Source organism: Cupressus sempervirens, chromosome 2 (assembly GCF_028749045.1).
Source record: "Cupressus sempervirens isolate cs-2001-9-10 chromosome 2, ASM2874904v1, whole genome shotgun sequence".
NCBI lineage: Eukaryota > Viridiplantae > Streptophyta > Pinopsida > Cupressales > Cupressaceae > Cupressus > Cupressus sempervirens.
Window position 1 is genome coordinate 149,666,440 of NC_143119.1, and position 13,003 is coordinate 149,679,442.

At 33.7% G+C, this 13,003-nt stretch overlaps 1 protein-coding gene across 1 annotated transcript; it reads right to left on the reverse strand.

Annotated features, from left to right (window-relative positions):
• Positions 1-1,244: 1,244 nt before the first annotated feature.
• Positions 1,245-7,966, reverse strand: LOC149571488 (beta-glucosidase 44-like). Its single transcript, XM_089813004.1, has 12 exons — positions 7,219-7,966; positions 7,053-7,111; positions 6,127-6,202; positions 5,967-6,038; positions 5,378-5,464; positions 4,662-4,669; positions 3,510-3,755; positions 3,302-3,417; positions 2,781-2,998; positions 2,633-2,664; positions 2,029-2,131; positions 1,245-1,684 (listed from the first exon to the last, which is right to left on the reverse strand). Exons 1-12 carry the CDS (start codon positions 7,460-7,462, stop codon positions 1,407-1,409), a joined length of 1,539 nt encoding a protein of 512 aa, XP_089669130.1. The 5' UTR covers positions 7,463-7,966; the 3' UTR covers positions 1,245-1,406.
• Between the last annotated feature and the right edge of the window lie 5,037 nt (positions 7,967-13,003).

Genomic DNA, 13,003 nt, shown 5'->3' on the forward strand with positions numbered 1-13,003 from the left:
ATGAGCTTATTCTTAATTTTATTTTAAATTTTTAAATTGTTTTAAATTTAATTTTATTATTATTTAAATTTATTCTTTAAATTAATTTAGATTTTTGTTTTAAATATTGATTTTTGATTTTTATAATTTATTTAGCAAATGAGATATTTATGGGAAGATATTATACTTTGGATTGTTACTTTTTGTTAAAAAAAAAAAATTCTCCTATTAACTTTTTATAACAATTTTTTTAGTGGAGATTCTTTTGAAATATTAATTTATTCATATATGATAAATTCAGTATAAATAAATAATATTTCTTACTTTTTTATAATAAAATTTTAAATATTATTTAGCTAAGAGCCTACAACAAAATATTATTAAGCATCTATTCACTTACGTTGTGAACCCCTATTTAAGCAACCCATCTTTACTAAATGCATTAGAGATCTAAGATCTCACTATTTTTTCCTTGATATACCAAACCCTATCAATTAATCAAGCTTAAAACATAAGAGTGTTTATTGCAAATATCTAGGTTTAAATAGAATTTGTGAGAAGATGAAATTTTGAGTTTATGTTGGATGTCAATATAATACCCTTACACTCAATTAAGCAAGCTTGAGATTAGATTAATAAATATGCAAATTCTATCCTTGCACAACATTAAGAAGATTGTATTAGATTTTTATGTAATATAATTAACCAAAATAATGTTAAGGCCTGAATCATAGAACCTTATAGTAAACTGACCATATGTGATCCTTAAATGCGCTGAATTTTTGTGTGATGAAGTTGAATTTAAGGAATGCAAAGAAAATGGTAAAATATTCTATACTAAAAAATCAATAGATTTTTTTTTTTTTTTTGGTATAATTAACCAAAATAATGTTAAGGCCTGAATTACAGAACCTTATGGTAAACTAAACACATGTGGTGGTATCTTTACATGCGCTAAATTTTTGTGTGATGGAGTCGAATTTAAGGAATGCATAGAAAATGGTAAAATATTCTATAATAAAAAATCAAGGACCATTTTAAAATATTTTGGTTGGTACACAACGAAAAATTCATATAAATATAAAACAATCACCATCTATAACTTAAACAATAATTAATATCTATATTTGAGAAAAATATAAAATTTCAAGCTAAAAAATTAAAAAATTAAATAAAAATATTTCAAGCTGCAATAGAAGAACAATGGGCCAAAAAAACGGAAAAAGAATATGAAATGTTCTCTAGATGCTATGGACAGTAAAATCTCCAAACAAATACAGATTACTTCTCATAGAAAGTCTAAAAACAACATGAAATTTTAAGCCTATTGCTGGATTACATTGTTCCAGGGATGAATGGTGAACATGAGTCTTGTTGCAATTGTTTACCTTGGCTTATCAATTTCAAAAGTTCTTTATACCAGATCATCAATTTGTGGGATGTTGGAGGAGTTTGGAAAACCAGTAGGCAGACATTTTTGGATATCGCTTTAGGCTATGAAAATCAACATAGACCAATCCAAACCTTGATGTATACCCCTTAGTCCACTCAAAATTATCTAACAGTGACCACGCAAAGTATCCCACCACATTTGCTCCTTCTTTCATTGCCTTGATCAAATTACTAATGTAGTCTTTATAATAGTTTATCCTCGTCGTATCATGAAGCCCAACTTCCAACGTCAAATTGCCAGGGTCATCCATCCCTGCAGCCAAAGAAATCTTCATACAGATACTTATATTGAAGTAAATCTGAGGGAAAATTTGATAACCAAACTGACTTGCTTGACAAATTATTCACAGGATGGTTTGCAACTCAGATAATCTACTCCCAAAAGCAATTTAAAACATTACAGTTACTATCGAGCCTAGATTCCAAGGGATTCAGTCACAAAGCAAAGGGTACTAAGAAAGTCTTGGTCTCAGTAATGTAGCAAGAGCTACAAAGTTCCAAACAATACGGGAACAGAATAATGTTTCTATGGTCCACGAAAAATAGCTATATATTGAGTTCAAACCTACAAAAGTGCAATGGGCAGATTTAGCTTACCATTTTCAGTAATAATCAGTGTTGGATTTTCATAGTTGTCTTTTATATACATGACAGCTTTGTATAAACCCCAAGGCACGATGTAAAGCCACTCTGAATTAGCCTGCAAATTCACTCCTTTATTTTAATATATTTAAAATAAAATGATAAAATGATGGGAAACCAATCAATCTCTTCTGAGAATGAACTATGGTTTAGCCTATGAAACTCATCTTAAAATGACTAATCTGGGATTGTACTTGATAATCCAATCCATAACAGCCCATTTTCTTACGGAAATGGGCTTCAGTGGGAGAGGGATGAGTCCCAACCAACCACTCAACTCACAAGATTGAGAAGCCTTTGATCTCGCCACTCAGTGAATAGGATGAAATTTTTTCCTCTCAAAGATCAACAAGACAGCAGTTTCTGATGCATTTTTTATGCGTGAGATTTAAGTATAAAGGAAAGTGTCTGAAAAATTACCCATCTAATATATTACCAGGTAGAATACATTTTTTTCAGACTCTCATGCATTTGAACCAATGAAAACCATTGCACATTACTAAACAACAAGAATATGCATTTATAATTAGTGTTAGCAAAGAAGAGAGAGGGTTCTTACTCTTGGTCCAATTTGAACACCATTGCGCTCAACTGTGGTTTCAAACAAACAGTTAATATATGTAACGGCAACTCAAAGAATTGTCAAAGAACAATAGCATGATATGATTTCAGAAGAACAAGTTAATCCATGGTATAAGGCTCCTTACATGCAAAACCTGCATTCCAGTCCATCTGGTAGTCTGTTATGTTTGGTTTTGGTTGGTGAGTATCATACATGTAGTATGCAGTATACTGATTAAGCCCCAGATAGTCCATCGAGCCTTTTACCATTATCGACTGTTCTTCTGTAAACTTAGGAAGTCTCCCCCCAACAATTTCTTCCATAGTGTCTGGATACTTCCCATAGACAATGGGATGAAGGAACCTGTTGAAAGAAAAGACAATATCGCATTCTTCTTGATCTTCAAGAATACAAAGAATATACAGTTAAAGTATTGTTTTGTACAAAGCTAAATACAATAAATTTAGCTCTGTAGGTTATTGAAATTTGTGGCATCTAGGTTGGATTTCTGATATGGACAAGGGACGATAAGGATTGGGAACCTTATAGTGTATGCACATTGTTATTAGGAATTTAGCTTATATGAAATTATCAAATTTGCAAATAGATCAATTTCACTTTATCTTGGCCAAAACAGATAGTTAGGAAGTCCGAAGGAATACACACCACCCAATGCTGAAATCCCTCGATCTCTGTGCTGCAGAAATATCGTCACTCAGATTTGTGAGAGGTTCATACCACACAAAGTCTAAAAGAATTCCAATTTTTCCTTTCTGTTCGGCCTGCAACAACATATCTTTACTCTTGATGATGTTTGCTCAAATCATAAAAGATATTTAGAACCATGTCTGAAGGTTCACTTGCCAGGTCTCACCTGGTATTTTTCTCTGTATATTTTCACAGCAGTACCATGTGAAAGCAAAAGGTTGTGTGCAACAATGTAAGGTTCTGTAGAGGAATTTCCTGCACTGCAATTTCCAAATGGGACTGAGCATCTTCCAGGGGCTGCTATACCATTGTCATAACCAAGGGCAGCAATATCGCGAGGTTCATTGAAAGTCATCCAGTTTTTCACCCTGTCGCCAAAAGTCTTGAAGCAGAATTCTGCATATTTCCCATACTCCTGTCTATGGAAATAATGAATACAAATGTTACTGGAACTTGTGTGCAATTTTAGAATTGGGCTTAAAATTTTTACTGTTGAAACATTTTCCTGAAACTTTTGGCATCCTTATCATCACAAGCATGTAATCAATATCATGAGTAGAGTAGATTTATTTTAAGATGCCGATTATAAGGAATTGAAATTTACTGAGCATGTTTTAGTTGTATCATTTTTAAAAATGAGCAGCTAAATGCTAATGCGTTTTCACGAAATGATACTACCAAAGCGAAGCCTGGTTGAAAGTCTGGGTTGCTCTGTCAATGCATGTTTGTTTCCTGACAGCAGTACCAAAGTGGTTTTGGAAATTTGGAATTTAGCAAACTTACATAATTTTGGAATCAAGGTCACCGGGAGACGGGGAGACTTTGAGGTCTCTGGTACTGGTACTGGTACCGGTACGGCAATTTTTCAAATAGGAGACGGGGGTACTTGGAGACGACAATTTTTTTTTTTTTTTTTAAAATTTTAATAGTTTAAACTTAAAGAGTCTAATACTAAAAGTAAATACAAAATTTCAAAATTTCAAAATAGTAATACTGTAAGACTAAAAGACTAAAGTAAATAATAAATTAATAATACTAGTGTTGTCACATTAAAAATTAAAATAGATTCATAGAGTCAAACTGTCAAAGATTATAATAATAATAAGCGGTCAGATACAGAAGTACATTACTGAAATAGATTTTAAAACCTGACAAATTGCCATTGCTACAAAAAATTTGTGAAAATTATTGAATTATTCAACATCGATGCATGCATAGAGACACACTTAGGATTTCTACTTTCTAACTAAGAGTTAGGATTGCTTAGTTTAAAAGGGAGTAAATCATTTTGTAATAGTGTTTTTTTTTCCAGTTACACAGATTCAACTAACAAAGATTCCTATATTGGTACTAGGATATTGCCAACAGCAGATAAACAGGTACGAATAACAAATACGACTTATACATCAAACCGAAACATGATATCCTCTTGAAAAAACAGAAATATGGGACCAAATACATTCATGTTAACATACATAAAACCTCTAGTCTATCACTGTTATCGCTGAGTCTTTATCAGCAAATAGATGCTTGGTTTTCATGAGGAATAATACTATTATCAAGCATTTGCATATCAAATTTCTGTAACATACGTAATACTATCTTCTAATGCACTAACAACAGTTTTTGCACCCTAATTCCTCAACCGCATAAATTTATATGATTTGGGATCTTTACTGCAATCCTGTACAGCTTCCAATATGTTGTCTTAGACTTGTATCATGTTCCTGTAGGTGACGTACATCACCAAGCAATTGTTATGGAATTCATATAGTACCTTAGATTTTTGCATTAAAAACATTTAAATGAGGGCTAAAATATATAAAATTATTTAATATTATATTTTACATTTATATTTTATCAGGAGACTTCCGGGAGACTTCACTTTTTGGATTAGGAGACGGGGAGACTTCAGGAGACTTCGTCATGAAGTCTCCAACCTTTTTTGAGGTCTCCGGAGACGCGAAAAGTCTCCGAGACGCGTCTCGGTCTCCGAGACGCCACTTTTAGGGGGGAGACGGGTCTCCTGGTAACCATGTTTGGAATTTAACCATCCTCCAAATGCTCTGTCAAGTCCCTTGGGTAAATCATAATGATAAAGATTTACATATGGTGTAATACCTGAGAAAACACAAGTCACTGAGAAAGATTATGATGCCTCCCTAATTTTTTTAAGAAGCTATGGTTTGTGTATTACGAGTACAGATAGATTTCAATCATCTCGATAACAAAAACTCTAGGCTATGGCCTTATAATTATTGTAAAGCACAGATGAACTATGGATCAATATTATTTTTAAGCAATCGGGCTTGTGTAATGCAGTCTTAATTTAGGGGAATTTTTCACTATAGCTCAATTCATCACCATGATGACTATTTTGAGATTTTCATGATCAATCATTGTTGTACGATCTTTCACTTGTGCATTGCTAATCATAAGGCAGAGGACTCGCAAAGCATATTCCAAACCCTTATCAATCCTTTGGGGAACTTATGTAACATTGTAAAGTATTCTCTTGACAATTCAGCACCCCCCTCACCTGGTCTACTCATTAAAGCCATAGCAGAGTACAGACTTACCATGGTTAGACAATGTATGCCACTGTGTAAGGTGCTTGGCTTACCTCTTTCCAATAAGTAGTTTATAAGATTGTTATAATATTTGACTCCTTTGTAGTTTATCTTCCCTGTTCCAGCTGCATCACAAAATGAAACAAAGTAAATAAATAAAAAGTCAAGTTTACTGCAGAAAGATCGATTTGATTTCACAAATAATTCCATTACTTGGAAATATTCTTGACCATGATATGGAAAACCGATATGCATCCATGTTCATTTTTACCATCAACTCCACATCCTCCTGCATATCAAACATTTGAGCTTAAACTTTATCCAACAGAACAACCAATAGCATAATTTTGTTCATGCAGTGTGATCCAAACCTTCAAAGTTCTTAAATTTGGATCTCAGGTCTATCCAGATGCCTTCTGCTCATCATCATCCTCAAAACAATTAAAGATATCTTGTTTTCTGTTGTGATGAACAATTTCAGCATTTTTAACTTGCAACCATTAAAGGAACAACAAGTTTTCTAATTGAAATTCCTTAAAAAAATGGACAAACAGTTTTGGGCAAGCTGAAGTTCAACAAAATATTCAAGATCTCCACGATGCAATATGTGACCCCAAGGGTTAACTGTACTAGCTCCTTGTAGCCATAGCACTGGCCAGAGCCATTCTCTAAATGACATTTTCATATTCGATATGGGGGACTCTCAGTTACCAATCTAACTGATGCTTATAATACTAAAGGAGCATGATAATGGGTTGTGCTCTTTTAGCTATTTTTTTACCCGGTTCTGCCAAGTTGTGGATCACTAGCTTAAAAACATAAATTCGGTGCTTCCTCAGTTTATTCGAAGTTACATATACTCTCAGTCCCGTTGAACAGTTTCCATTACTTGTTGGCAATAATACACATTCCTTTCATCTTTTCTGGATCTAAAGGCGTAGCATGTAAACTACAAATTCTCGTGCCTCCCTGCTAAACCCATCATCATCAGGGCGTAAAGGTCATAGAGCAATACTACATACAACTAACTTTTGCTTCAGAGACATAAACGAGAATATCTAAAAAATTTAATGTAACCAATTTTTTTCATTGTAAATACATTTAAACCAAAAAGGCTCTATACCAGTGGAGATTAGCACCTTATACCGATGGTACTGGTCATCTGCAACATCTGCAGTGGCATTGTTGGCTATGTTTCCTGTAAAACCCAAAAATCTCCGTCATTCAACAGCTTCCGTAAAAAAACAGCAACCTAGATAATTTTAAGAAACCCTACGCATGAATTTTTTCTAGAAGAAATTATACCTGGTTTACTCCCAAACACATCCCAAATGCTGGGGCCTCGACCTTCCGACTTGGCAGCTCCTTCCACCTGGTATGCAGAGGTTGCAGTTCCAAATACAAAACCCTTTGGGAAATCGTCTCTGCTTAGTCCACCCGTGTCAACATCTATTCCTGTTTGCCAATCCCAAGGTTCTGCAAAGCATGGAATCTGATTCAAACCGAACGAAAATAATACCAAGAAGAAGATGTACATTTTCATCTTCATTTAATTTTTCTTGATTGAGCTTGAAGATTTTTTTGTTGAGGTTCAAATACGTGAAAGGAAGCTTGAATTATAACAAAAAATGATCACAGAGCCGAACAGAAGCTTGAAGTTCTCCGAAACATGGGATCTGATGCAAACCGAACGAAAACTATATGAAGAAGAAGAAGATGGACATTTTCATCTTCGGTTTTTTTTTTTTTAAAATTTAAATTTTATTTTTTCCGGTTTAGATTGGGCTGGAAGCTCTTTTGCTGAGGTTCAATTACACGAAAAGGAGCTTGAATTATAAGCGAAAAAAAAGATCACAGGACAGGACAAGACAGGGCAATGCTTCCAGCAATGATGTCAGACCTGCTTCCCTTCTTTAACTAAGGCACATTTAATTATTTTTTTGGTACTGCAACAAAGTGAAACTGTTTCCATGACAAGCGAAGGAAAAGAGGATTATGCAAACAAAACTTTTCGTCACCTTGTAAATCTGAGATTTTCATAATGATAAAGGAAAAGAGGAACCCTTTGTGAAGGATTCCTAAATATATTTAATTCATTTTTTTTTTACTGCAACAAAGTGAAACTGTTTCCATGACAAGCTAAGGAAAAGAGGATTATGAAAACAAAACTTTTTGTCATCTTGTAAATCTGAGATTTTCATAATGATAAAGGAAAAGAGGAACCCTTTGTGAAGGATTCTTAAATAATATGACTTTCGACGGTGCAAATAAGTTCTAAGATTTTATAAATGCCAATATAGATTTCGCAGTCTATGATCTGACATTCTCTTCTTATAACATAAGTATGTTCACTTTTTCTATTTTTCTTAAAGATTTTTACATGTATATATATTTTTTAATGTATTGTGCTGGCATGTGTGTATTTGAATCTAGAGGTGGAACCATTTATAGGAGGTGTGGTCTATGTAGACACTTGGATGGGACATAAACCCTACTCTTAATAGTTGTGAACACCACACCATTTAATTTAGGTAAACACTCATCCAAAAATCTAAGGAATGTCGACCAATGTTTAGTCGACATACTAAGTTGTGACTCATCATCCTTTAAGAATATTGCATATTTGTTGTTATTCCAATTCTCAAATATCATTTCTTTATCTTGGCCTCAGAGGAATGACTTGTGGTATATGTCTATTGCTCGATAGAGCTTAGAAGGCATGGCAAAACATAAAAGTCTTAAGAGATAGGTAAGCCATAAATGACAAATCACCAAATTCTAGGCCGAGTGTTGGTTTTCCATTGGAGGATTTATATTTTAGCAATACGACCTATTAGTCCACAAAGTTTGAAGATGCCAAGACATTGGTACATGTTCATTGAAACTATGTGGGTGATGCAAAGCCACTTTTCACAATGCATGTTGACAAAAGATGTCATGAATATTTCTTTTGTTTCATTAGCCCTTTTGCTTCTTTTTATACCCTTTATTTATATCTTTTTTTGGCTTTGTGCTTTTATCCTTACAGAATTGAGATGTTGGAAAGAATCTTGGTGTGCAATGAGTGCATCGAAAAGGGGTGAAAGATCAATAAAGAAAAAAAATTGTCTTTTTCACATGCCTTTATGTAGCAGGTGAGGATGAGGTTAATTGATAGATCATTGAGAAAATGAAGAACTATTTGTGTAACAAAGGTTTTAATGGAGAAATGATAGCTTCAAATAAAATATGCATCAACCTTCAAGAATGTTTGAAATAAAACCTTTGAATTGTCACCAACAAGCTTGTTTTATGTCTACAATAGGAGAGAGGGATAAATAGGGAGAGAGGAGATAGAGATGAGTGAGGGTGTGTGAGGGGGAGGGTATGGGGCGAGGTCCACCAGAGGGATGAGGAAGACAAAGAGAAGGGGGTACATGTCTACAAGAAAAGGAAGAGAGGAAGTTAGAGGTAGATGGGAAGATAGAGATGACATGAGAGAGGGATAAATAGAGAGAGAAGAGACAGAGATGAGTGAGGGTGTGTGAGGGGGAGGGTATGGGGCGAGGTCCACCAGAGGGATGAGCAAGACAAAGAGAAGGGGGTACATGTCTACAAGTAAAGGAAGAGAGGAAGTTAGAGGTAGATGGGAAGATAGTAGGAGATTGATAAAGAAGAAGAGATAAAAAGATTCATTACATATTAAATATGTTTAATAGTTTTTATATTTCTAAATGAAAAGTGTATATTAAGATAAGTAATTATAATAAAGAATTCTAATTTTAAAAAAATAATATTAAATTTAATATATATATATATATATATAATTGTAAATATTAAAATAATCTTATTATGATAATCATTATAAGAATTTAAATTATAGAAAATATAATATAGCATAATAGAATAATTTAATTATATTAAAAATTAAAAATTAAAAATTATAATATATTTCTTTACAAATATTTATATCGAATATTATAATAATAGAAAATTTAAATAATGTCAAGATAATCTAAAGCCAATATGCACATCCCCATATAGAGTGCATGTCTTCTATGTTTTTTTAACACATCTATATAATAAGATTTTTTTTGTAAATGAAAAATGGAAATGACATATAAAAGAGCTTAATTGAAAATGATAAATATTTATTAAATACTAAATTCAGATCTTCAGTGAGAACTCGATGTTTTAATTTATTAAAAATATAATATTAATGAATAATTTTTTTAATTATAGAAAATATTATCTCATTTTTTCTTGTCTATTGCATATTGTTTATTTAATTTAATTTGAGAAAGAAAATTGAGAACAAATTAATCTTGTAGCACTATAATTCAAAGGTATTTGTTGATAAGTTTTAACTTATAAAGAATAAGAAGGATTTGAAACATGCTCCCAAGAATTAATAATGAATTTATGAAATATATTAATTTTCTATGTTTAATTAATAGAGGTAGGAAACATATTTGAAGTAACAATAGATCTCCAAAAGTGATAGAATTATCCTTAGAAAGCTAATACGACTTGACAACTTTGATGTACTAATATAACTGCCTTCTAGAGTTAAGCTTGGATTATGTAATAAGAAACGTATACAAATCTAACATTCCTAAACATTAACGTCTTTGTCATAAGCAATTTCCACTCCAATGGCTTATGGGACATTGCAGAGACAACAAATGTTCGTCTTTTGGAGTGGAAGCTGAAGGATTTGAGCAAAACAAATCCACAAAACCTAAAGAACACCTGCATGCAAGAACTTGTCACAGAGAAGAAAAGAAAAAGAAGAGACAAGAGTTTTGCTCTGAGAATATGCAAAATTATATTATCAGACTGAAAGAATTAATGAAATTTACATTTGATCAATCCTTATAGAAGAAGATTGGAAAACCTAAAAGGGAAACCCTAAGAGGTAAATGACATTTAATAATTACCATTTAATTCTTTAAATGGAAATGCAAGTGCATAAAGGGAAATCTTAAGAAGGGAGTAAAGGTAATTTAATAAATGAAATTAAATTAACGCTTTACTCTAACACCCCCCCTTAAGATGAGAAATAATGCATGAAAAAGAAAGGAAATTACAATGTTGAAAGCAAACTTGGGTCCCAACAACAAGGCTTGATGAGATACCCAATCATAACCAAATCTCTATGAAATAGAGAAATAGGAAAAACCACGTGGGAAAAATCCTACTCCAAAAAGAGATAGAAAGAAAAGAAGAAAGGAAGGACTCATAACAAAGACCCCCAACAGACAACTTCCTTCACCCCAAGCATAGAACGCAATTGAAGATACCGCAGTGATGCAAAAGGTTTAGTGAAGATGTCTACAACCTACTCAAAAGTTGAAATGTACTCCAAGCTAAGTGAGCCATTTTGAATCAGATGCTTGATGAAGTGCATGTGAAGCTCAATGTTGTTAGAATCTGAAAAGATTAATAACCCAGAAAACTAGTGCAAAGAGTAAATATCTAAATTGTGAATGCAAATGATACAAAATCAAAATAGCAACACAGAGTTAGTCTCCAAGAGAGTAATGCAAATGCTAGAAGCAAAATAGCATTAAGAGGATGCAAAAATAAGAGATACAAATACAAGCCAGGTAGCATGCTTATATAGGCTAGGAAGAGGGAGGAGGTGACAACACCAACCAATGAGGAGCAACCATCTATCAGACTAAAGATAGCAAAGTATCTTCCCAAGATAGCTAATGGATGCTCACATGTAGGAAGGTGACACCTCACAACCATTCACCTAATAAGACATGCTTTATTAACCTAAGCGAGATTATTAAAAGTGTAGGAAAAACCTAGCAAAATAGGTAAAATAAAAAACTACACTAACACCCCCCCATAAGCGAAGCTTAGGTGGATGCTAACCTAGCAAAGCTATGAAAGCAGGAAAATGGGTCCTGGCAACAAGGCCTGATCAGGTACCCAATACAAGAAAAAGAACTAGATGAAGGAAACTAAGCCTCCAATCTAGGAAATGTCCCAAAGAGAGGAACAAAAAAGAGCATGAAGCATCTCCAAAGCATGAAGTTGCAAACACTGTCAGAAGAAACTGCTGGAACCCCCACTGAAATAGTGCATGACCAGGTAGAGAAGACAAAGTTTGAAGAGCTGATCAATCGAAGAGGTGACCTCCAAAAGTAGGAATGAATGAGTGTCTATATAGTAGGTGAACCATCTCACCGAAATGCATAAGTGCCTAGCCACTGCATCCGCCTAGTACATAGGAACAAAAACTGAATACGTAGATCACTCAACCAAACCAAGGAAGCAAAAGAGCCAAAAGAACAGAAGAAGAGATTTCGGGACCTGTAGAATCCAAGTAATCCACCAGAGTGCGAAAGTGAAAAAATCGAAGGAGAAAGAACCTGGAGCAGAATCTAGATAAAAGACCTCTGCAACTGAATAACTCACAGAACCAACTTTCCAACGATATTTGGCAAGCCCAGAAAAGAGTCCGAATGAGCGAGATATGGCTCCCAAAAGACAAAATAGAACATCTGGCTTTGACTGCCAAAATAGGCAACCAGATTGTAGCAAAAATCAAAAAAAGTTGTACCATCATCTTTGTCTCAAAACTAGCTTTCTAACGCATTTCGGATCGAAAAAATACGTCTGTATGCTCAAGTTATGGAAAAAAAACCGACAGGGCCTCCTCATGAAGAGCATATGCTAAAACTGAAACTTGGGCACAATAATCAAGGAAAAAAATAGCACCACTGCGATCTACTCAAAAAATCATGCACTTTCAAAAAAAGAATTACCTCAATATGAGGTCGTATGAGAAAGTTATGATCCTCTGAAGTTTCCAAAACGAGAACTATGCACAGTCACGGCTGACAATCTACGATGTCTAAAGAGTTCATGCATGAAAATCAAAAAACAACTCCACTAGTGGATAGAACACAAAAAAATAGCCAAGTTCATAACAAGAATCATCAAAATCGGAGTTTGTATGAGCAAGAACGAGACATTTGAAAACTGCGTTCAAATCTGCGACTGCCAATGGAGAGGGGTATGGCTGTATCTTTGCATGCTCGATTCTGCAAAATATACAGCTTTCATGGAAAATCTAAAAGATACCCAGATGGTT